The 25,204-nt window shown below is 45.0% G+C and overlaps 2 protein-coding genes across 2 annotated transcripts in view; both read left to right on the forward strand.

Moving 5' to 3' along the window:
• The first annotated feature begins 445 nt into the window (after window positions 1-445).
• Window positions 446-22,123, forward strand: NAPA (NSF attachment protein alpha). Its single transcript, XM_064402129.1, is given in 13 exon segments — window positions 446-605; window positions 3,282-3,361; window positions 4,471-4,587; window positions 7,476-7,522; window positions 9,415-9,492; window positions 13,123-13,178; window positions 16,719-16,776; window positions 16,778-16,807; window positions 18,007-18,111; window positions 18,721-18,753; window positions 18,755-18,790; window positions 19,892-19,942; window positions 20,719-22,123. Coding segments are annotated over 13 exon segments (897 nt in total). The 5' UTR covers window positions 446-501; the 3' UTR covers window positions 20,821-22,123.
• Window positions 22,124-22,680: 557 nt separating this feature from the next.
• Window positions 22,681-25,204, forward strand: part of LOC135288749 (tetra-peptide repeat homeobox protein 1-like) — a 3,548-nt gene continuing 1,024 nt past the window's right edge. The window contains exon 1 of the mRNA XM_064402143.1: window positions 22,681-25,117. Within this exon, the coding sequence (XP_064258213.1) occupies window positions 23,786-25,117 (1,332 nt within the window). The 5' untranslated portion in view covers window positions 22,681-23,785. The remainder of the gene's footprint in view (window positions 25,118-25,204) is intronic.

Below are 25,204 nucleotides of genomic sequence, written 5' to 3' on the forward strand. Positions count from 1 at the left end.
TAGCATAAACCACGCCCAGCACGGTGTAAATTAGCATAAACCACGCCCAACAGAGTGTATATTAGCATAAACCACGCCCAACACCGTGTTAGTTAGCATAAACCACGCCCAGCAGGGTGTTAATTAGCAAAACCACCCCAAGCACAGTGGATATTAGCATAAACCACGCCCAGCAGACTGTAGATTAGCATAAACCACGCCCCTAGGCACAGCGCGCCAGCCCTGTGAATCTCATTTACATAAACCACGCCCCATCACAAAACTCCACAGGCTTAATTTACATACCCCACGCCCCGACACGCTGTAAATTACCACAGGCCACGCCCCCAACTCTGATTTATGCGTTTCCTAATTTGCATAAACCACGCCCACGCGTTTTCTTTTTTTCAGTCCTCCCGCCCGCTAGGGGGCGCCGCGGCGGAGCAGCCGCTGCTGCGGGGGGCGCTCCCCGTCACGTGACGCGGCGCGGGGGGTGTCACGTGGGACGGCGGCGCGGCCGTCATGGCGGCCATGGCGGCGGAGAAGGAAGCGGAGGCGCAGCGGCTGCTGAGCGAGGCCGAGCGCAAGGTCCGGGGCGCTCAGTCCTTCCTCGGGGGCCTCTTCGGGTGCGTGCGGGCGGCGCGGGCCGGGCGGCGGCGCCGGGGGGGCCGCGGGAGGCCGGAGGGGGCGGCGGGGAACGGGGGAGAGGGCGGCCGGAGGGGGGAAAGGCGGGAATTGGGGGGGAAAAGGCGAAAACTGGGGGGAAAAAGGCGGGAATTGGGGGAGTTGTGAGGGGAAATTGGGGTGGGGGAGGGGAACTGGGGGGTCCTGAGGGGAATTTGAGGTGAAAAAGGCGGGAATTGGGGGGAAAAGGCGAAAATTGGGGCAGTTATGAGGGGAAATTGGGGTGGGGGAGGGGAAGTGGGGGGTCCTGAGGGGAATTTGAGGTGGGGGAGGAAAATTGTGAGGGGAAATTGGGGTGGGGGAGGGGAACTGGGGGAGTTGTGAGGGGGAATTGGGCGGAAAAGGCGGGAATTGAGAGAGTTATGAGGGGAAATTGGGGTGGGGGCGGGAAATTGGGGCCTCCTGAGGGGAAATTGAGGTGAAAAAGGCGGGAATTGGGGGAATTGTGAGGGGAAATTGGGGTGGGGGAGGGGAACTGGGGGGTCCTGAGGGGGAATTCGGGTGAAAAAGGCGGGAATTGGGGGGGAAAAGGTGGGAATTGAGGGAGTCGTGAGGGGAATTTGGGGTGGGGGAGGGGAATTGGGGCTCCTGAGGGGGAATTTTGGGATTTTCTTGAGGGGGGCACCCGGAATTTCCCCAGTTCTCCTTTTCCCGCCCTGGTTCCCTTCCCACACGCCAAAATTCCCACTTTTTCCCTGAGCAATTCCCATTTTTCCCACAAGAATTCCCATTTTCCCCGGAATAATCCCCATTTTCCCCATGCTAATTCCCATTTTTCCCCAAATAATCCCCATTTTTCCCCCAACAATATCAATTTTCCCCAATAATTCCCATTTTCCCCCTTCCTCCCCCTTTCCCACATTTCCCCCCATTTTCTCCCCATTTTTCCCTTTCCCCCCCAATAATCCCCATTCCCCCCCATTTTTTCCCATTTTCCCCCCCATTTTCCCCCCAATTTTCCCCATTTTCTCCCATTTTCCCCGTTTTCCCCCAATAATCCCCATTTTCCCCCAGTAATTTCAATTTTCCCCCAATAATCCCCATTTCCCCCCAATAATTCCCATTTTTTCCCCCAATAATCCCATTTTTTCACATTTCTCCCTATTTCCCTCCATTTTCCCTCTATTTTCCCCCATTTCCCCCCATTTTTCCCCATTTCCCCCCATTTTTCCCCATTTTCCTCCATTTCCCCCCATTTTTCCCCCAATAATCCCTATTTTCCCCCAATAATTCCTGTTTTCCCCATTTTTCTCCCAATAATCCCCATTTTCCCCCCATTTTCCCCCAACAATTCTCATTTCCCCCCATAATTCCCATTTTCCCCCATTTTCCCCCATTTCCCCCCATTTTCCCCCAACAATTCTCATTTTCCCCCCATAATTCCCATTTTCCCCCATTTTCCCCCATTTCCCCCCATTTCCCCCAACAATTCTCATTTTCCCCCCAATAATTCCCATTTTCCCCCATTTTCTCCCATTTCCCCCCCCAATAATTCCCATTTTCCCCATTATTTTCCTCATTTCCCCCCATTTCCCCCCATTTTCCCCCCAATAATTCCCATTTCCCCCCAATAATTCCCATTTCCCCCCATTTTTACCCATTTTCCCCCAACAATTCCCATCTTTCCCCCAATAATCCCCATTTTCCCCCATTTCCCCCCATTTCCCCCCCAATAATTCCCATTTTTCCCCAATAATTCCTATTTTCCCCCCATTTTCCCCCCATTTCCTCCCTAATAATCCCCATTTTCCCCATTATTTTCCTCATTTCCCCCCATTTCCCCCCAATAATTCCCATTTCCCCCCAATAATTCCCATTTTTCCCCAATAATCCCCATTTTTCCCCCATATTTCTCCCCATTTTCCCCCTTTTCCCCCATTTTCCCCCCATTTCCTCCCCAATAATCCCCATTTTCCCCCATTTCCCCCATTATTTTCCCCATTTCCCCCCATTTCCTCCCATTTCCCCCCATTTCCCCCATTTTCCCCCCATTTCCTCCCCAATAATCCCCATTTCCCCCATTATTTTCCCCATTTCCCCCCCATTTTCCCCCAATAATTCCCATTTTCCTCCATTTTCTCCCATTTTTCCCCCCAATAATTCCCATTTTCCCCCATTTTCCCCCCAATAATTCCCATTTTCTCCCATTTCCCTCCATTTTCCCATTTATTTTCCCCCATTTTCCCTTTATTTTCCCCCATTTTTCCCATTTTTCCTCCATTTTCCCCTCATTTTTCCCCATTTCTCCCCCAATAATCCCCATTTCCCCCCAATTTCCCCCCAATAATTCCCATTTTCCCCCATTTTCTCCCATTTCCCCCCCAATAATTCCCATTTTTCCCCAATAATCCCCATTTTTCCCCCCATTTTCCCCCATTTCCCCCATTTTCCCCCCATTTCCTCCCCAATAATCCCCATTTCCCCCATTATTTTCCCCATTTCCCCCCCATTTTCCCCCAATAATTCCCATTTTCCTCCATTTTCTCCCATTTTTCTCCTCCAATAATTCCTCTTTTCCCCCATTTTCCCCCCAATAATCCCCGTTTTCCCCCGTTTTTTCCCGTTTTTTCCCCGTTTTTCCCCGTTTTTTCCCCCATTTTTGCCGTGCTTTCCCTCAGGGGCTCGTCGCGGCTGGAGGAGGCGTGCGAGGCCTTCACCCGCGCCGCCAACCTCTTCAAGATGGCCAAGGACTGGCGCCGTGAGTCAGCAAAAATGGAATTATTGGGGGAAAAATGGGAATTGTCCTGGGAATTATTGCAGGGAAAAATATGGAATTATTGTGGGAATTATTGCAGGGAAAAATGGGAATTATTCTGGGAATTACTGGGGGAAAAAAGGAATTATTCTAGGAAAAAATTGGAAAAAAGGAATTATTCTAGGAAAAAATTGGAATTATCCTGGGGAAAAATGGGAATTAGTGCGGGGAAAAATGGGAATTATCGTGGGAATTGTTGCAGGGAAAAATGGGAATTATTGCGGGAGAAAATGGGAATTAATTCCCCATTAATTCCCCATTTATTCCCAATTAATTCCTGCTATTAATTCCACATTTTTCCTGTTAATTCCACATTTATTCCATGTTTATTCCACTTTTATTCCACTTTTTTCCCAGTTTTGCAGAGCCAGGCTCAGCTTCAGAGCAAACCCCAACCCAGCATTAATTCCCCATTAATTCCCCATTAATTCCCAATTAATTCCTGATAAATTCCCAATTAATTCCCAATTAATTCCTGCTATTTTTCCCTGTTTTTCCCTGTTTTCCAGAGGCTGGCTCAGCTTTCTGCAGGGCTGCCCAGCTGCAGCTGCAGCTGCAGAGCAAACACCATTAATTCCCATTAATCCCCATTAATTCCTAATTAATTCCTGAAAAATTCCCAATTAATTCCCGATAAATTCCCAATTAATTCCTGATATTTTTCCCTGTTTTTCCCTGTTTCCAGAGGCTGGCTCAGCTTTCTGCAGGGCTGCCCAGCTGCAGCTGCAGCTCCAGAGCAAACACCATTAATTCCCCATTAATTCCCAATTAATTCCCCATTAATTCCCAATTAATTCCTGATAAATTCCCCATTAATTCCCCATTAATTCCTGCTATTTTTCCCTGTTTTTCCCTGTTTTCCAGAGGCTGGCTCAGCTTTCTGCAGGGCTGCCCAGCTGCAGCTGCAGCTCCAGAGCAAACACCATTAATCCCCATTAATTCCTGATAAATTCCCTATTAATCCCAATTAATTCCCCATTAATTCCTGATAAATTCCCAATTAATTCCCAATTAATTCCTGATATTTTTCTATATTTTTCCCTGTTTCCCAGAGGCTGGCTCAGCTTTCTGCAGGGCTGCCCAGCTGCAGCTGCAGCTCCAGAGCAAACACGACGCCGCCACCAATTTCGTGGACGCCGGCAACGCCTTCAAGAAGGCAGATCCACAGGGTAGGGCTGGGAAATCCGGGAATTTCGGGGATTTTGGGGAATTCTGGGGGTCTGGGGGTCTGGGGGCGTGGCGGAGGGAATTCCACAAAAATCCACTGAAATCCCATTAAAATCCCATTCAAATCTCATTAAAATCCCACTAAAATCCCATTAACATCTCTCTAAAATCTCATTAAAATCCCACTAAAATCCCATTAACATCTCTTTAAGATCCCATTAAAATCCCATTACAATCTCACTAAAATCCCATTAAAATCTCCCTAAAATCCCACTGAAATCCCATTAAAATCCTATTAAAATCTCTCTAAAATTCCACTAAAATCCCATTAGAATCCTTCTATAATCCCATTAAAATCTCCCTAAAATCCCCTTAAAACCCCACTAAAATCCCATTAAAATCTCACCAAAATCCCATTAAAATCTTTCTAAAATCCCATTAAAATCTCACTAAAATTTCATTAAAATCCCATTAAAACCTGTCTAAACTTCCACTAAAATCCCATTAAAATTCTCCCCAATCCCATTAAAATCCCACTAAAACCCTCCCAGAACCTTCCAGAAGGCAGATCCACAGGGTGACGTTCCTGGAATTTTGGGAATTTTGGGGATTTTTGGGAATCCTGGAGGGTCGGGGGGCGTGGGGGAGGGAATTCCATCACAATCCCATTGAAATTCTGGGAAAATTCCTTTAAATCCCATTAAAATCTCCTTAAAATCCCGCTAAAACCCCCCCAAAATCCCCCTGAAAATCCAAAATTCCCCCTAAAATTCCCAAAAATCCCTCTAAAATTCCCAAAATTCCCCTAAAATTCCCAAAACTCCCCTTAAAACTCCCAAAAATATTCAAACTCCCCCTAAAATTCCCAAAACTCCCCCTAAAATTCCCAAAATTCCCCCTAAAACTCCCAAAAATCCCTCTAAAATTCCTGGATTTTCCCATCTCCCGTGGCCTTCCTGTCTGGGGGGGCCTTTTCCCACTTTTTTTCCCCCATTTTCCCACTTTTTTTTCTCATTTTCTTCCCTTTTTTCCCCTTTTTTTCCTTTTTTCCCCATTTCCCCCTTTTTTCCTCATTTTTCTTCCTTTTTTCCCCATTTCCCCCCATTTTTTCCCATTTTCTCACTTTTTTCCCCTCATTTTCCCACTTTTTCCCGTATTTTCCCCCGGTTTTTTTTTCCATTTTCTCACTTTTTTTCCCTTTTTCCCCCATTTTCTCACTTTTCCCCCCTCATTTTTCCCCGTTTTTTTTTCCCATTTTCTCACTTTTTTTCCCTTTTTTTCCCATTTTCTCCCTTTTTTCCCCCATTTTCCCACTTTTTTTCTCATTTTCTCCCTTTTTTTTTCCCATTTTCTCACTTTTTTTCCCCATTTTCCCACTTTTTTTCTCATTTTCTCCCTTTTTTTTCCCATTTTCTCACTTTTTTCCCCATTTTCTCACTTTTTTCCCCCTTTTCCCTGGGAATCCGGGGGCGGGGTCGGCTCCCAGCCGGGGATCCCCGAGCTCAGCAGATGGAGCTGAATTCCTGCAGTTTTGGGCTGAATTCCCAGGATTTTGGGCAAAACTCCCAAAGTTTTCGTCAGAATTCCCGGGGTTTTGGGAAAAATTCCCAAAGCTTTCGTCAGAATTCTCAGAGTTTTGGGCAGAATTCCCAAAGGTTTGGGCAAAAATCCCAAGTTTTGAGCAGAATTTTCAGCTTTTGGAGCAGAATTCCTGCATTTTTTGAGCAGAATTCCCAGAGTTCTGGGAAAAATCCTCAGGACTTTGGGTTGAATTCCTGGGATTTTTGGGAAAATTCCCAAAGTTTTGTACAGAACGTTCAGGATTTTGAGCAGAATTCCTGCATTTTTTGGGCAGAATTCCTAGGATTTTGGGCAAAATTCCCAAAGTTTTGGGCTGAATTCCCAAAGTTTTCGTCAGAATTCCTGGGGTTTTGGGAAAACTTTCCAGGATTTTGGGCAGAATTCCCAAAATTTTTGTCAGAATTCCCGGGGTTTTGGGCAAAATTCCCACCGTTTTCGTCAGAATTCTCAGAGTTTTAGGCAGAATTCCCAAAGTTTTGGGCAAAAATCCCAAGTTTTGAGCAGAATTTTCAGCTTTTAGAGCAGAATTCCTGCATTTTTTGGGCAGAATTCCCAAAGTTTTGGGGGTGTCCAATGCTGATTTTCCCTTTTTTTTTAGATTTTAATTCTGGGAACTTTGAAGCTCTGATCCCCAAAAAATTTGGGGTTTAATCCAAAGAAGTTTGGGGCTCTGATCCCAAAATTTGGGGCTTATTCCCAAAAAAATTGGGTTCTGATCCTGAGGATTCTGGGGTTCTGAACCCAAAGATTTTGGGGTTTTGATCCCAAAATTTGGGCTCCAATCCTGAGGATTTGGGCCCCATTCCCATTTTCCCCCATTTTTTCCCCTATTTTCCCCCAATTTTCCCCCTTTTCCCCCCTTTATTTCCCATTTTTTCCCGTTTTCCCCCATTTTTCCCATTTTTCCCCAATTTTCCCCCGTTTTTTCCCAATAATCCTGAGGCTTTGGGCCCTATTCCCATTTTTCCCCTTTTTTCCCTCAATTTTTCCCCCTTTTTTCCATTTTTTTTCCCCTTTTCCCCCATTTTCCCCCCATTTTCCCCCATTTTTCCCCCATTTCCCCCCTTTTCCCCCATATTTTTCCCCTTTTTCCCCATTCCTCACGATTTTCCCCGTTTTCCCCTCATTTCTCCCTTTTTTCTCCCCATTTTTCCCATTTTCCCCCCATTTTTCCTCTATTTCCCCCATTTTTCCCCATATTTTTTCCTTTTTTCCCTCCCATTTCTCCCAAATTTCCCCAATTTTTCCCCAAATTTCCCCAATTTTCCCCAAATTTCCCCAATTTCCCCCAATTTTCCCCCTTTTCCAGAGGCCGTCTCCTGCCTGCTCCGCGCCATCGAGATCTACACGGACATGGTGAGAGAGACCCCCCAGAATTCCCAAAATTCCCCCCAAAATTCCCCCCAAAATTTGGGATTTGGGCCTTTCTCTTCCCCCTCCCCGCCCCCAGCCCAGGGCCCTGCTCTTCCCCTGGGAAATTCCCATTTTTCCACGGAAAATTCTCATTTCTTTCCTGGAAAATTCTCATTTTTCCCTTAAATATTCCCATTTTTCCCTGGATTGTCCCATTTCCCATGGAATATTTCCATTTTTCCCTTGAATATTCCTATTTTTCCCCTAAATATTCCCATTTTTCCCTGGAATATTCCCATTTCCCACAGAAAATTCCCATTTTTCCCTGGAATATTCCCATTTTTCCAGGAATATTCCCATTTTTCCATGGAAAATTCCCATTTTTCCCTGGAATGTTTTCCCATTTTTTCAATTTTCCCCCATTTTTCCCTCTTTTCTTTCTATGTTTTCCCCAATTTCCCATTTTTCCCCCATTTTCCCATTTTTATTCCAACTTTTTCCCCATTTTCCCCATTTTCTTCCCATTTTCCCATTTTTATTCCCATTTGTCCCCATTTTCCCCCCATTTTTCCCATTTTCATTCCCATTTATTCACATTTTCCCCCATTCTCCATTTTTATTCCCATTTTTTCCCATTTTCCCTTTTTTTTCCCATTTTTCTTCCCATTTTTATCCCAAATTTCCCATTTTTCCCCCATTTTCTTCCTATTTTCCCCCCATTTCCCCCCATTTTCCCATTGTTATTTCCAATTTTCCCACTTTTATTCCCATTTTTCCCCCATTTTTATCCCAAATTTCCCATTTTTCTCTGAAATTTCCCATTTTTTCCCAATTTTTATCCCATTTTTTCCCCATTTTTTCCCATTTTATCCCCATTTATTCCCAATTTTATTCCTATTTTTATTCCCATTTTATTCCCATTTTTCCCCATTTTTCCCCATTTTCCCCATTTCCCCCCATTTTTCCCCATTTTTCCCATTGTTATTTCCAATTTTCCCACTTTTATTCCCATTTTCCCCCAATTTTTCCCCATTTTCCCATTTTATTCCCATTTTATTCCCATTTTTCCCTATTTTTCCCCATTTTTATTCCCATTTTTTCCCCATTTTTCCCCAATTTCCCATTTTCCCCCCCATTTTTGCCCATTTTCCCCATTTTTATTCCCATTTTTATCCCAAATTTCCCATTTTTTCCCCATTTTCTTCCTATTTTCCCCCATTTTTCCCATTGTTATTTCCAATTTTCCCACTTTTATTCCCATTTTCTCCCAATTTTCCCCATTTTATTCCCATTTTTCCCCCATTTTTTCCTATTTTTTCCCATTTTTTCCTATTTTTTCCTCATTTTTCCCCATTTTATTCCCATTTTTTCCCTATTTTTCCCCATTTTATCCCCATTTATTCCCATTTTTATTCCCATTTTTCCCCATTTTTCCCCAATTTCCCATTTTCCCCCCCATTTTTGCCCATTTTCCCCATTTTTATTCCCATTTTTATCCCAAATTTCCCATTTTCCCCCATTTTCTTCCTATTTTCCCCCCATTTTCCCCCATTTTTCCCATTGTTATTTCCAATTTTCCCACTTTTATTCCCATTTTCTCCCAATTTTTCCCCATTTTATTCCCATTTTTCCCCCATTTTTCCTATTTTTTCCCATTTTTCCCCATTTTATTCCCATTTTTTCCCCATTTTATCCCCATTTATTCCCATTTTTATTCCCATTTTTCCCCATTTTTCCCCAATTTCCCATTTCCCCCCCCATTTTTGCCCATTTTTCCCCATTTTTATTCCCATTATTATCCCAAATTTCCCATTTCCCCCCATTTTTTCCCCATTTTCCCCATTTTTATTCCCATTTTTCCCATTTTCCCCATTTTTATCCCCGTTTCCCCCCAGGGCCGTTTCACCATGGCGGCCAAGCACCACATCGCCATCGCCGAGATCTACGAGAGCGACCTGCTGGACATTGAGAAGGTGGAAATGGGAAAATTCCCAAAAAACGTCCCCGGAAAATCCCAAAAACGTCCCCGGAAAATCCTCCGAAAATCACAGGGAAAGTCCTCCAAAAAATCCCAGAAAAATCCTCAAAAAATCCGGGAAAATCCAAAAAAATTCTCAAAAAAATCCGTGAAAATCCGCAAAAATTCTTGGGAAAATCCTCCAAAAATCACAGGAAAATCCCCGGAAAAATCCTCCAAAAAATCCCAGAAAAATCCTAAAAAAATCCGGGAAAATCCAAAAAAATTCTCAAAAAAATCCGTGAAAATCCGCAAAAATTCCTGGGAAAATCCTCCAAAAATCACAGGGAAAATCCCCAGAAAAATCCTCCAAAAAATCCCAGAAAAATCCTAAAAAAATCCGGGAAAACCCAAAAAAATTCTCAAAAAAATCTGTGAAAATCCGCAAAAATTCCTGGGAAAATCCTCCAAAAATCACAGGAAAATCCCCGGAAAAATCCTCCAAGAAATCCCAGAAAAATCCTCAAAAAAGTCCGGGAAAACCCAAAAAAATTCTCAAAAAAATCCCCCAAAAAATCCGGGAAAATCCGCAAAAATTCCTGTGAAAATCCTCCAAAAATCACAGGGAAAAGTCCTCAAAAAAATCCTCAAAAAAATCCCAGAAAAATCCGGGAAAATCCTAAAATCCCGGGAAAATCATCTAAAAATCACAGGAAAAAATCCCAGAAAAATCACAGAAAAATTCCTGGAAAAATCCAGGAAAATCCCCCCAAAATCTTGGGAAAATCCTCCAAAAATCATAGGAAAATCACAGGGAAAATCCCCAGAAAAATCCCAGAAAAGTCCTGAAAAATTCCTGGGAAAATCCTCCAAAAATCACAGAAAAATCACAGGAAAAATCCTCAAAAAAATCCGGGAAAATCCTAAAAAATTCTTGGAAAAATCCCAGGAAAATCCTCCAAAAATCACAGAAAAAATCCTCCAAAAATCACAGGAAAAATCCGGGAAAATCCAAAAAAAATTCCTGGAAAAATCCCGGAAAAATTCTCCAAAAAATCACAGAAAAAATCCAAGGAAAAATCCACAGAAAAATCCTCCCAAAATCCCCCCAAAAATTCCGGGAAAATCCTAAAAAATTCCTGGGAAAATTGCCGGGAAAATTGCCAGGAAAATCCCAGAAAAAAACCCCAAAAAAATCGCTGGAAAAATCCCAGAAAAGTGCCCCAAAAATCCCCCCAAACCATGGAAAAATCCTGGGAAAATCCCAATCCTAAAAACTGTGAAAATCCTGGAAAAACCCATGGAAAAATTCTGGGAAAATTCCCAGGAAAACCTGGAAAAGTCCTGGAAAAATCCCAGGAAGATTCTGGGATTTTTAATGATTTTTCTGGGATTTTTCCAGGATTTTTGGGGATTTTTCTGGGATTTTTGTGTTTTCTGTATTTTTCTGTGTTTTCCTGGGATTTTTCCAGGAATTCCTGGGATTTTTCTGGAAATTTTCCTGGGAATTTTGGGGTTTTTTCTGTGTTTTCCCAGGATTTTCTGGGATTTTCCCAGGATTTTCTGGAATTTTTCTGAGATTTTTTTGGGGGTTTTCTGTGTTTTCCTGGGATTTTCCAGGGTTTTCTGGGATTTTTTTGGGAATTTTCTTAGAATTTTGGGGGATTTTCCTGGCAATTTTGGGGTTTTTTCTGTGTTTTCCCAAGATTTTCTGGGATTTTCCCAGAATTTTCCAGGATTTTTGGGGAATTTTTCTGGGATTTTTATGTTTTCTGTATTTTTCTGTGTTTTCCTGGGATTTTTCCAGGAATTTGGGAATTTTCCAGGAATTTCGGGGGATTTTCCTGGGAATTTTGGGGTTTTTTCCTCTGTTTTCCCAAGATTTTCTCAGGATTTTCTTGGGATTTTTGGATTTTATTTTTCTGTATTTTCCTGGGATTTTTCCAGGCTTTTCTGGGATTTTTCCAGGATTTTGGGGGGATTTTCTTGGGATTTTTTGGGGTTTTTTTGTATTTTCCTGGGATTTTCCAGGGTTTCCTGGGATTTTTTGGGGAATTTTCCAGGATTTTTGGGGAAATTTTCCGGGATTTTTGGGGAATTTTTCTGGGATTTTTGGGGAAATTTTCCGGGATTTTTGGGGAAATTTTCCGGGATTTTTGGGGAAATTTTCCAGGATTTTTGGGGAAATTTTCCGGGATTTTTGTGTTTTCTGTATTTTTCCGTGTTTTCCTGGGATTTTTCCAGGACTTTCTGGGATTTTTCCAGCGTTTCCTGGGGTTTTTCCAGCCGGAGCAGACGGAGCGGGGGCGGCCCCGGAGCCGCCGGAATTCCAGAACTTTCCAGGGGGGGGAGGGGCAGGGATGGAGAATTCCGGGATTTCAGCTCCTGCTCCCTCCTGGAATTTATCCTGGAATTTGGGGCCTTTTCTCCCAATCTTATTCCATTTTTATCCCATTTTAATCTGTTTTTTAAATCTCTTTTTTATCCCATTTCTGTCCTTTTAAAATCTCATTTTTACCCGACTTTTACCCCATTTTTATCCCTTTTTATTCCCATTTTTTATCCCTTTTTATTCCGATTTTTTATCCCTTTTTAATCCCTTTTTTATCCCATTTTTATCCTTTTAAAATCTCATTTTTACCCGACTTTTACCCCATTTTTATCCCTTTTTATTCCCATTTTTTATCCCTTTTTATTCCCATTTTTTATCCCTTTTTAATCCCTTTTTTATCCCATTTTTATCCTTTTAAAATCTCATTTTTCCCACATTTTTTCCCCATTTTTACCCCTTTTTAAATCCTTTTTTAAATCCCATTTTTATCTCTTTTTATCCCTTTTTAATCTTACTTTTATTCTATTTTTATCCCATTATAACCCTCTTTTATCCCTTTTTTTACCCAATTTTTACCCCATTTTTATCCCATTTTTACCCCATTTTTATTTTCCCAGGTTTTTCTGGGATTTTTCCAGGATTATCCCAGAATTTTCTGGTGTTTTCCCAGGATTTTTTGTGGATTTTTTTCTGGGATTTTTTCCTCCATTTTCCTGGGATTTTTCTGGGATTTTTTTTTTCCTGGCTATTTCCACATTTTTCCAGGATATTTTTGAAGTTTTCTGGGATTTTTTTCATGATTTTTCCAGGATTTTTTCCCCAGAATTTTCCCACATTTTTCCTGGAATTTTCCTGGAATTTTTCCTGTTTTTCCCAGATTTTTTCCTCTGTGTTTTCCCAGGATTTTCCTGGAATTTTCCCCAGGATTTTCCCACCATTTTTTGGTTTTTCCTGGGATTTTTTTGGGTGATTTTCCCAGATTTTTCCGGGTGCATCCCATCCCTCCCCGCTCTTTTGGGGGTTTTTTTTTTTAGGATCTTTTGGGGATTTTTGGGGGATTTTTTGGGATTTTTTTGGGGGATTTTTGGGGGATTTTTGGAGGATTTTTAGGTTGTTTTTTGGGGTTTTTGTTGGATTTTTTGGGGGATTTTTTGAGATTTTTGGGGGGATTTTTTGGGGATTTTGAGGGATTTTTTTGGGAGATTTTTGGGGATTTTTTTGGGGGATTTTAGGGGGATTTTTTGGGGGGATTTTTTTGGGGATGTTTTGGGCTGTGCTCCCGGATTTTCCCGATTTTGCCGTTTTTCCCCCCAGGCCATCGCGCACTACGAGCAGGCGGCCGATTACTACCGAGGGGAGGAATCCACCAGGTACCCGATCCCAGGGGATCCCAAATCCCAGGGGATCCCAAATCCAGATCCCAAATCCCAACGGATCCCAAATCCCAGGGGATCCCAAATCCAGATCCCAAATCCCAACGGATCCCAAATCCCAGGGGATCCCAAATCCAGATCCCAAATCCCAACGGATCCCAAATCCCAGGGGATCCCAAATCCCAGGGGATCCCAAATCCCAACAGATCCCAAATCCCAGGGGATCCCAAATCCCAACAGATCCCAAATCCCAACGGATCCCAAATCCCAACAGATCCCAAATCCCAACAGATCCCAAATCCCAACGGATCCCAAATCCCAACGGATCCCAAAGCCAGATCCCAAATCCCAGGGGATCCCAAATCCCAACGGATCCCAAAGCCAGATCCCAAATCCCAACGGATCCCAAATCCCAGGGGATCCCAAAGCCAGATCCCAAATCCCAACGGATCCCAAATACCAGGGATCCCAAATCCCAATGGATCCCAAATCCCAGGGGATCCCAAATCCCAACGGATCCCAAATCCAGATCCCAAATCCCAGGGGATCCCAAATCCCAGGGGATCCCAAATCCCAACGGATCCCAAATCCCAGGGGATCCCAAAGCCAGATCCCAAATCCCAACGGATCCCAAATCCCGACGGATCCCAAATCCCAACAGATCCCAAATCCCAGGGGATCCTAAATCCCAACGGATCCCAAATCCAGATCCCAAATCCCAAAGCCAGATCCCAAATCCCAACGGATCCCAAATCCAGATCCCAAATCCCAACAGATCCCAAATCCCAGGGGATCCCAAATCCCAGGGGATCCCAAATCCAGATCCCAAATCCCAACGGATCCCAAATCCCAACGGATCCCAAATCCAAATCCCAGCGCATCCCGGGGATCTGAAATCCCGACAGATCCCAAGAGATCCTGGGGGGGGGTCCCCAATCCAGATCAAACAGATCCCAGGAATCCCAAATCCCAAAACACCTCAAATCTGGACCCCAATGGATCCCAACAGATTCCAAAACCGGATCCCAACAGGTCCTGGGGATCCCAAATCCAGATCCTAATGGATCCCAGGGATCCCAAATCCCAACGGATCCCAGGAGATCCCAGGGAAATCTAACAAATCCCAGGGAATCCCACGGATCCTGGGGGTCCCAAATCCCAATGGATCCCAACAGATCCCAACGGATCCTAGCCAATCCAATGGAATCCAAACAGATCCCAGGAATCCCAAATCCTAATGGAACCCGGCCATCCCAAATCCCAAGAGATCCCAACAGATCCCAGGGAATTCCAACGGATCCCAAATCCAGATCCAAGCGGATCCCAGGGGATCCCAAATCCCAGCAGATCCCAGGGATTCAAACTGGTCCCAGAGTTTCAAAATCCCAGGAGATCCCAGACCCAAATCCCAACGGATCCCAAGATACCCCAGGGAATCCCGGCTGATCCCAGGAGATCCCAAATCTCAATCCCAACCGATCCCGAGGGATCCAAACGGATCCCAAAACCAAACCTCGGCAGGTCCCGGGGATCCCAAAGGATCCCAAAGGATCCCAAAGGATCCCGACCGAGCCCGTTGGGCTTTGGGTTGGGATCTGCTGGGATTTGGGGGTTTTGGGGGGGATTTTTGGGGTTTTTTGGGGATTTGGGAGCGATTTTTGGGATTCTGGCTGGGATTTGGGTGGGAATTGGGGTTTTTGGGGTGGGATTTTGGGGGTTTTGGATGGGATTTTGGGGTTTTTTTCGGGTGGGATTTTTGGAATTTTGGGGTTTTTTTGCCAATCCTGCCTCGATCCCGTCCCCAGCTCGGCCAACAAGTGCCTGCTGAAGGTGCCTGGATTTGGGATTTTGGGGGGATTTGGGTGGGAATTGGGGTTTTTGGGCGGGATTTTTGGGTTTTTTGGGTGGGGTTTTTGGGTTTTTGGGGTTCTTTGGGTGGGTTGTTTGGGATTTCAGTGGAAATTGGGGGGTTTGGAGTGGGATTCTTTTGGATTTTGGTGGGAATTGGAGTTTTTCGGGTGGGATTTTGGTTTTTTTGGGTGGGATTTTTTTTTATTATTTTGGTGGGAATTGGGGTTTTTCGGGTGGGATTTTTTTGTTTTTCGGGTGGAATATTTGGGATTTTGGGTTTTTTGGGAATTCTTTCCCCCGATCCCGTCCCCAGCTTGGCCAACAAGTGCCTGCTGAAGGTGCCTGGATTTGGGATTTTGGGGGGATTTGGGTGGGAATTGGGGGTTTTGGGCGGGATTTTTGGGTTTTTTGGGTGGGATTTTTGGGTTTTTTGGGTGGGATTTTTTTGTTTTTTGGGTGGGATTTTTGGGTTTTTTGGGTGGGATTTTTGGGTTTTTTGGGTGGGATTTTTTTGTTTTTTGGGTGGGATTTTTTTGTTTTTTGGGTGGGATTTTTGGGTTTTTGGGGTTCTTTGGGTGGGTTGTTTGGGATTTCAGTGGAAATTGGGGGGTTTTGAGTGGAATTCTTTTGGATTTTGGTGGGAATTGGGGTTTTTTGGGTGCGATTTTTTGGGGTTTTTTGGGTGGGATTTTGGGGTTTTTTTGGGTGGGTTTTTTTGGTTTTTTTGGGTGGAATTTTTGGGATTTTTTGGGAATTCTTTCCCCCGATCCTGACCCCAGCTCGGCCAACAAGTGCCTGCTGAAGGTGCCTGGATTTGGGATTTTGGGGGGATTTGGGTGGGAATTGGGGGTTTTTGGGTGGGATTTTTGGGGTTTTTGGGTGGGATTTTTGGGGTTTTTGGGTGGGATTTTTGGGGTTTTTGGGTGGGATTTTTGGGTTTTTTGGGGTTCTTTGGGTGGGTTGTTTGGGATTTCAGTGGAAATTGGGGGGTTTTGAGTGGAATTCTTTTGGATTTTGGTGGGAATTGGGGTTTTTCGGGTGGGATTTTTTGGGTTTTTGGGTGGGATTTTTGGGTTTTTTGGGGTTCTTTGGGTGCGTTGTTTGGGATTTCAGTGGAAATTGGGGGGTTTGGAGTGGGATTCTTTTGGATTTTGGTGGGAATTGGGGTTTTTTGGGTGGGATTTTTTGGGTTTTTTTGGGTGGGATTTTTTTTGTTTTTTGGGTGGAATATTTGGGATTTTTTGGGAATTCTTTCCCTCGATCCCGTCCCCAGCTCGGCCAACAAGTGCCTGCTGAAGGTGCCTGGATTTGGGATTTTGGGGGGATTTGGGTGGGAATTGGGGGTTTTGGGGGGGATTTTTGGCGTTTTTGGGTGGGATTTTTGGGGTTTTGGGTGGGATTTTTGGGTGGGATTTTTGGGTTTTTTGGGTGGGATTTTTGGGGTTTTTGGGTGGGATTTTTGGTTTTTTTGGGGTTCTTTGGGTGGGTTGTTTGGGATTTCAGTGGAAATTGGGGGGTTTGGAGTGGAATTCTTTTGGATTTTGGTGGGAATTGGGGTTTTTCGGGTGGGATTTTTTGGGTTTTTTTGGGTGGGATTTTGGGGTTTTTTTGGGTGGGATTTTTTTGTTTTTTGGGTGGAATTTTTGGGATTTTTTTGGGAATTCTTTCCCCCGATCCCGTCCCCAGCTCGGCCAACAAGTGCCTGCTGAAGGTGGCAGCGTACGCGGCGCAGCTCGAGCAGTTCCCCGCGCGCCATCGACATCTACGAGCAGGGTGCGGCCTCCTCCCCATCCTCATCCTCCTCCTCCTCCTCCTCCTCCTCCCTCCTCTTCCTCATTTCCTGCTTTTTTCCCTCATTTTTCCTGATTTTTTCCTCATTTTTCTGCATTTTTTCTTACTTTCTTTGGTTTTTTCCTTCATTTTTCTGCTTTTTTCTTTCATTTTTCTTCTTTTTTTCCTTATTTTTCTTCTTTTTTCCTAATTTTCCTACGTTTTTCCTCATTTTGCAGCTTTTTTCCTCATTTTGCAGCTTTTTTTCCTCATTGTTGTGCTTTTCCCCCTCATTTTTCTGCTTTTTTCCTGCTTTTATTCCTCATTTCCTGCTTTTTTTTTTTTGCACATCTTTCTGCCTTTTTTCTCATTTTTCTGCGTTTTTTTCTCCTCATTTTCCTGCTTTTTCCCCTCATTTTTCTGCCTTTCATTTTTCTGCCTTTAAAAATTTTCTGCTTTTTCCCCTCATTTTCCTGCTTTTTTTTTTCATTTTCCCTGCTTTTTTCACTCATTTTCTGCTTTTTTTCTTCATTTCCTGCTTTTTTCCCCTCATTTTCTGCTTTTTTTCCTCATTTCCTCCTACTCCCCGTTCCCAATCCTCCCTTGGAATTCCTGGAATTCTCCGGAATTTTCTGGAATTCTTTTTCCTAGGTGTTTTTTTTTTGATTTTTTTTTTTTTTTAATTCTCTGGAGTTTTCCAGAATTTTCTGTTCTCTCCTTTTTTTTTTTTTTTTTTTTTTTTTTTTTTTTTTTTTTTCCTCCGGAATTTTCCGGAATTTTGGGTGGGATTTTTAAAAATTAATTCTGTGGAATTTTCTGGATCTTTCTTTCTTTCTTTCTTTCTTTCTTTCTTTTCTTTCTTTTCTTCCTTTTTCTTTCAATTTAATTCTCTGGAATTTTCCGGAATTTTCTGGAATGGGGGAGGGGCGGAGGGGAATTTCCAAAATTAATTCTCTGGAATTCTCTGGAATTTTCTGTGGTTTTTTTAAAATTTATCTTTCTTTTAATTTTTCAAATTAATTCTCTGGAATTTTCTGGAATTTCCTGCTTTTGTTGTTTTTTTCTTTTAATTTTTTTAAATTAATTCTCTAGATTTTTCTGGAATTTTTTTTTTTTCAATTTTTTTTTTAATTAATTCTCTGGAATATTTTAATTTCTTTATTAATTTCCCGTCGCGTTCCGGAACGTTCCGGGCGGGTTGCAGGTGGGGGCGGTGGCCATGGACAGCCCCCTGCTCAAGTACAGCGCCAAGGAGCATTTCTTCAGGGCCGCCCTCTGCCACTTCTGCGTCGACATGCTCAACGCCAAGGTAATTAGTGCTAATTAGCGTTAATTAGTGCTAATTAGGGGTTTATTAGGGGTTAATTAGGGGTTAATTGGGGTGTTTGGGGTCAGACTGGGGCATTTCTTCAGGGCCGCCCTCTGCCACTTCTGCGTCGACATGCTCAACGCCAAGGTAATTAGTGCTAATTAACATTAATTAGGAGTTAATTAGGGGTTAATTGGAGTTAATTGGGGTGTTTGGGTCAGACTGGGGCATTTCTTCAGGGCCGCCCTCTGCCACTTCTGCGTCGACATGCTGAATGCTAAGGTAATTAACTAATTAGCGTTAATTAGTGCTAATTAGGGGTTTATTAGGGGTTAATTAGGGGTTAATTGGGGTGTTTGGGGTCAGACTGGGGCATTTCTTCAGGGCCGCCCTCTGCCACTTCTGCGTCGACATGCTCAACGCCAAGGTAATTAGTGCTAACTAGTGCTAATTAGGGGTCAATTTGGGGTCAATTTGGGGTTAATTAGTGTTTCATTAGGGGCTGACCAGTGTTAATGAGTGGTTAACCAGCGTTAATGAGTAGTTAATTAGTGTTAATTACTGTTGATGGGTGGTTAATTAGCGCTAATCAGCGTTAATTGCCCGCAGCTGGCGCTGCAGCGTTACGAGGAGATGTTCCCTGGCCTTCTCCGACTGCCGCGAGTGCAAACTGCTCAAGGTCGGCCTTCCTCCCCATCATCATCCTCATCTTCATCCTCATCATCCTCATCATCTTCATCATCCTCATCATCTTCATCCTCATCTTCATTCTCATCCTCATCTTCATTATCAGCCTTCCTCCCCCCTCATCATCATCCTCATCCTCATCTTCATCATCCTCATCCTGCTTGTCCTCATCGTCATCTTCATCAGCCTTCCTCCCCCCTCATCATCTTCATTCTCATCTTCATCTTCATCATCAGCCTTCCTCCCTCCTCATCCTCATCATCCTCATCATCTTCATCCCATCTTCATCCTCCTTAGCCTCATCCTCATCTTCATCATCAGCCTTCCTCCCCTCCTCATCATCATCTTCATCATCTTCATCCTCCTCATCATCCTCATCTTCATCCTCATCTTCATTCTCATCCTCATCTTCATTATCAGCCTTCCTCCCCTCCTCATCTTCATCATCTTCATCATCCTCATCCTGATCCCCTCATCAGCCTTCCTCCCTCCTCACCATCCTCCTCCTCCTCCCTTCCTCATCATCATCCTCATCTTCATCCCATCTTCTTCCTCCTCCTCATCATCCTCACCTTCATCCTCCTTGTCTTCATCTTCATCCCATCCTCATCCTCCTCATCCTCCTCTTCATCCTCATCCTCCTCTTCATCCTCACCCCCTCTTCCTCATCTTCCTCCTCCTCATCTTCCTCCTCCTCCTCCTCGCCTTCCCCCTCCTCATCTTCCTCTCCTCATCTTCATCTTCATCCTCACCCCATGCTCTTCATCCTCACCCCCTCCTCATCTTCATCTTCCTCCTCCTCCCCTTCCTCCTCCTCATCTTCCTCCCTTCCTCATCATCCTCATCCTCACCCCATCCTCCCCTCATTTTCATCCTCATCCCCTCCTCCTCCTCATCTTCATTCTCCTCCTCATCCTCATCCTCCTCTTCATCATCTTCATCCTCATTCCCGTCATCCTCATTTCCCTTTTCTTCTACCTCATCATCTTCCTCATCCTCCTCTTCATCCTCAACCTCTCCTCCTCATCTTCCTCCCCCTCCTCATCATCATCACCTTCCTCCTCCTCCTCCTCTGACCTTCCTCCCCCCGCAGAAGCTGCTGGAGGCTCACGAGGAGCAGAACGTCGACGCCTTCACCGACGCCGTGCGTGCCACAGAGCCCCAAAAACCCCCAAATTCACCCCAAAATACACCCCGAATCCCCACAATCCCCAAATTCACCCCAAAACCCCCAAAATTGCCCCAAAACCACCCAAAATGACCCAAAATCCCCCAAAGTCACCCCAAAATCCACCCCACAACCCCCAAAATCATCCCAAAATTCACACCAAAACCCTAAAAATCTCCCCAAAACCCCCAAATTCACCCCAAATTCCCTCAATTTCACCCAATTTCCCCCAAATCCACCCAATTTCCCCCAAATCCCCCCAGTTTTACTCAAACTCCCCCAATTTCACCCCAACCCCCCCTGAAAATCCCCAAATCTCCCCAATTTCACCCCGAATTTCCCCCAAATCTCCCCGATTTCTCCCGATTTCCCCCAAATCCCAATTTCACCCTGAAAACCCCCAAATCCCCCAATTTCACCCCAAATTTCCCCCAAATCTCCCCGATTTCCCCCAAATCCCCCCAATTTTTACTCAAATCCCCCTGATTTCACCCCAAATCCCCCCAGTTTTACCTAAATCCCCCCAAATTTCCCCCAAATCCCCCCGATTTCACCCCAAATCCCCCCAAATCTCCCCAATTTCACCCCAAATCCCCCCGATTTCCCCCAATTTCACCCAAATCTCCCCGATTTCACCCCAAATCCCCCCAAATCCCCCCAGTTTTCCCCAAATCTCCCCGATTTTCCCCCCAAATCTCCCCAACCCCCCCGGTTTTCCCCAAACGCCCCGATTTCCCCCAAATCCCCCCCAGGTGAAGGAGTTTGACTCCATCTCCCGCCTGGACCAGTGGCTGACGTCGCTGCTGCTGCGCATCAAGAGGAGCATCCAGGGCGACGAGCAGGACCTGCGCTGAAACCCCCAAAACCCCCAAAAAACGCCCCAAAATTACATTAAAAACACCCCCAAAAATATATTAAAAACGCCCCAAAAATATGGTAAAAATACCCGCAAAAATACCCCAAAAAACGCCCCAAAAACACCCGAAAAATAAAATAAAAACACCCCAAAAACACCCTAAAAATCTATTAAAAACAGCCCAAAAATATGGTAAAAATACCCACAAACATATCCCAAAAATGTATTAAAAATGCTCCAAAAACATGGTAAAAATACTGCAAAAAACACCCAAAAAATATATTAAAAATGCCCCAAAAATATGGTAAAAATACCCGCAAAAATACCCCAAAAACACCCCAAAAACCACCCGAAAAATACATTAAAAACACCCCAAAAATATATTAAAAACGTCCCAAAAATATGGTAAAAATACCCACAAAAATACCCTCAAAACATTGTAAAAATACCCCAAAAATATATTAAAAACACCCCAAAAACACCCTAAAAATCTATTAAAAATGCCCCAAAAATATGGTAAAAATACGCACAAAAATACCCCAAAAACACCCTAAAAAATAAATTAAAAACACCCCAAAAATATGGTAAAATTACCCCCAAAAATACCTGAAAATATGTTAGAAACACCCCAAAAACATGGTAAAAATACCCCCAAAAACACCCCAAAATTACATTAAAACACCCTAAAAAATATATTAAAAAGTCCCAAAAATATGTTAAAAATACCCACAAAAATACCCCAAAAACATTGTAAAAATACCCCAAAAATACATTAAAAACACCCTAAAGATATGGTAAAAGTACCCCAAAAAACAACCCAAAACCACCCCAAAAATACATTAAAAACACCCCAAAAATATGGTAAAAATACTGCAAAAAACACCCAAAAATATATTAAAAATACCCCAAAAATATGGTAAAAATACCCCCAAAAATACATTAAAAACACCCCAAAAATACATTAAAACCACCCCAAAAACGTGGTTAAAATACCCCAAAAAAGTTCCAAAAGTATGTTAAAAAAAAAACCCAAAAAACCCCGAAAACATGTTAGAAATACCACCAAAATACCCCAAAAATATGTTAAAAACACGCCCAAAAATACCCCAAAACGTCCCAAAAATATGTTAAAAATACCCTCAAAAATTCCCTCAAAATTCCCCAAAAATTGCCTTAAAAACACCCCAAAAGTCCCACAAAATACCCCAAAAAAACCCCAAAAAATTTTTAAAAATCCCCACAAAAATCCTGAGGAAAAAAACCCCAAAAAACCCGAAAAATGCCACCAAACCCCCCCCCAAGATGGCAAAAATCCCCCACAAAAAACCCCAAAATACACAAAAATACCACAAAAAAACCCCCCAAAATATTTGAAAAAAAAAAACCAAAAAATTATAAAAATCCCCCCAAAAAGCCCCAAAAATCCCACAAAAGCCCCAAAAATTCCTCAAAAAATTTTTAAAAAAATCCCAAAAAATTCTCTCAAAAATCCCAAAAAAATCCCACAAAAAACCCAAAAAATTCCTCAAAAAAAATTCAAATAATCCCAAAAAATTCCCTCCAAAAAACCCCAAAAAAATCCCTTGAAAAACCAAAAAAATTCCTCAAAGAAACCTCAAAAAAATCCCACAAAAACCCCCCAAAAGTCCCCGCCTCCCCTCCCCCCTTCCAGAACATTCCTGGCCCCGCCCCTTCACAGTGGGACCCCAATTAAATATTCATGGCTTTGGGATCGGGGGCGTGGCCTCATTTTGGTGGGCGTGGCCTGGTGTGGGATAAATACCTGGTTTGGGGGTGTGGCCTCATTTGGGGGCGTGGCCTGTGGTTTATCATCAAATCCCGCTGGTTGGGGGCGTGGCCTGTTTGCTGAGGGGTGTTCCCTGTCGATTGGGGGCGTGGCCTCATTTTGGCGGGAATTTCCAAGATGGACACAAGGGGGGAGGGGCTGCTTCATTTTCCCCAAAATCCCCCCAATTTTCACTTTTCTACCTCAAAATTTCACTTTTCTACCTCAAAATTTTCCCTTTTTACCTCGAAATTCCATCTTTGACCCCCAAAATTCCTCGCAAACCCCCAAATTTCCTTCTTTTACCTCAAAATTCCTCATACAAACTCCAAATTTCCTTTTTGCCTCAAAATTTCTTCTTTTTTACACCTAAATTTCCTTTTAACCCCAAGTTTCCCCCTTTTAACCTCAAAATTTCCTCATTTTTACCTCAAAATTCTTTATTTAACCCCAAAATTTTGCCTTTTTACCTCAAAATTTTCTTTTTTACCCCAAAATTCCCCTTTTGACCCCATAATTTCCTTTTTTCCCTCACAATTCCCTCTTCGACCCCAAATTTTCCCTTTTTTACCTCAAAATTTCCTTTTTTTACCTCAGAATTTCCCCTTTGACCCCAAAATTTCCCCTTTTTACCTCAAAAATCCTCATTTAACCCCAAATTTCCTCTGTTTTACCTCAGATTTTCCCTTTTTAACCCCAAAATTCCCTCTTTGACTGCAAAATTTCCTCTTTTTTACCTCAAAATTCCCCCGGACCCCTCAGGAATCCCTTCCCCGCTTTGGCCACGCCCCCTCGCAAACCACGCCCTCTCAGCGCTTCGTTACCTTATATGGCTCCTTAACCACGCCCACAGCGGGCGGGGCTTCCCTCAAGCCGCGCCCACCCCGCCAAACCCGTCCCGTCGCCGCTTGTGACGTCACCCCCGCGCGCCGCGCTGCCCGCAAGGCCCCGGCGCGGCGCTGCCGGTGGGGCTGCCCGCGGCGCCGCCTGTCCCGGTTCGCTCCCGGTTCCTCTCGGTTTATCTCTCCCGGTTCTGGCTCGGTTCTGTCCCGCGGTGCTGCCTGTTCCGGTTTGGTTCCGCTTCGCTCCCGGTTCTCTCCCGGCGGCGCCGCCTGTCCCGGTTCTGTCCCGGTTCTGTCCCGGTTCTGTCCCGGTTCTGTCCCGGTTCGGTGCCGTGATGTCGCTCTGGTCCCGGTGCCCGCTGGTCGAGGACAGCTTCAGCCGCCTGGGCTCGCAGAGCAACGTCTACGGGCTGGCGGCGCTGCCCGGCCCGCTGCCCCTCGGCTCCTGGCCCGGTCCCGGTGCCGGTTCCGCTCCCGGTGCCGGTGCCGGTTCTGACCCGGTCCGGGGCCCCGGCCCGCTGCCCCCGCGCTCCTGGCCCGCTCCTGACTCGGTTCAGGGCCCCGGTTCCTCTTCTGCTCCTGGCCCCGTTCGTGCTCCCGGTCCCGGTTCCGGTCCCGGTCCTGACCCAGCTCCCGGTCCCGCTCCCGATTCCATTCCTGTACCCGGTCCCGGTTCCGTTCCCGGTTCTGTTCCCGATTCCGTTTCCGTTCCCGCTCCGGTTCCGGGTCCCAGTTCTGTTCCCGGCCCGGTTCCGGTCCCAGGTCCCGGTTCTGCTCCGGTCCTGGGTCCCGGGGCTCTGCCGGGTTCTGATCCCGGTCCCGGTTCCAGTTCCGGTTCTGTCCTGGTTCCGGGTCCCGGTTGTGTTCCCTGTTCCAGTTCCATTCCCGGTTCCGGTTCCAGTTCTGCTCCGGTTCCGGTCCCTGGTCCCGGGTCTGTTCCTGTTTCCGATCCCATTCCGGGTTCCGGTCCCGGTTCTGTTCCCTGTTTTGGTTCTGATCCCGTTCCCGGTTCTGATCCTGGTTCCGGTGCCGGTTCCGGTTCTGTCCCGGTGCCGGGTCCCGGTTCCATTCCTCTTTCCGGTCCCATTCCCGGTTCTGTTCCTGGCTCTGTTCCCGGTCCCGGTCCCGGTTCCGGTTCTGATCCAGTTCCAGTCCCCGGTCCCGGTGCCCTGCCGGGTTCCGATCCCGTTCCCGGTTCCGTTCCCGTTCCCGGTTCGGGTCCAGCCCCGGTTCCGGTGCCGGGTCCCGGCGCTCTGCTGGCGGCGGCTCTCAAGGGGAAGGTTCTGCTGTTCCGGTACCGGCAGCTGCGGCCGCGCCTGCGGCCCCTGGCCCGGGAACTGCAGTTCACCTACATCCCCGGTACCGGCAGCGGGAACCGGGACCGGAACCGCAACCGGAACCGCAACGGGGGGTTGGGGGGGTTTGGGGATTTTTTGGGAATTATTTTGATTTTTTTCGGGATTTTTTTTGGGGATTATTTTGATTTTTTGGGGATTTTTTTTGGGGATTATTTTGATTTTTTCGGGATTTTTTCGGGATTTTTTTTGGGAATTATTTTGATTTTTAGGGGATTTTTGGGGGGTTTTTTGAGGGTTCTTTGGGTTACATCCCCGGTACCGGGAACGGGACCAGAACTGGGGCTGGGGGGTTTGGGGGATTTTTTGGGGGTTTTTCGGGAATTTTTTGGGGATTTTTGGGGGATTTTTTGGGGTTCTTTGGGTTACATCCCCGGTACCGGGAGCGGGAACGGGAAC

The sequence above is a fragment of the Passer domesticus genome, chromosome 35 (assembly GCF_036417665.1).
Source record: "Passer domesticus isolate bPasDom1 chromosome 35, bPasDom1.hap1, whole genome shotgun sequence".
NCBI lineage: Eukaryota > Metazoa > Chordata > Aves > Passeriformes > Passeridae > Passer > Passer domesticus.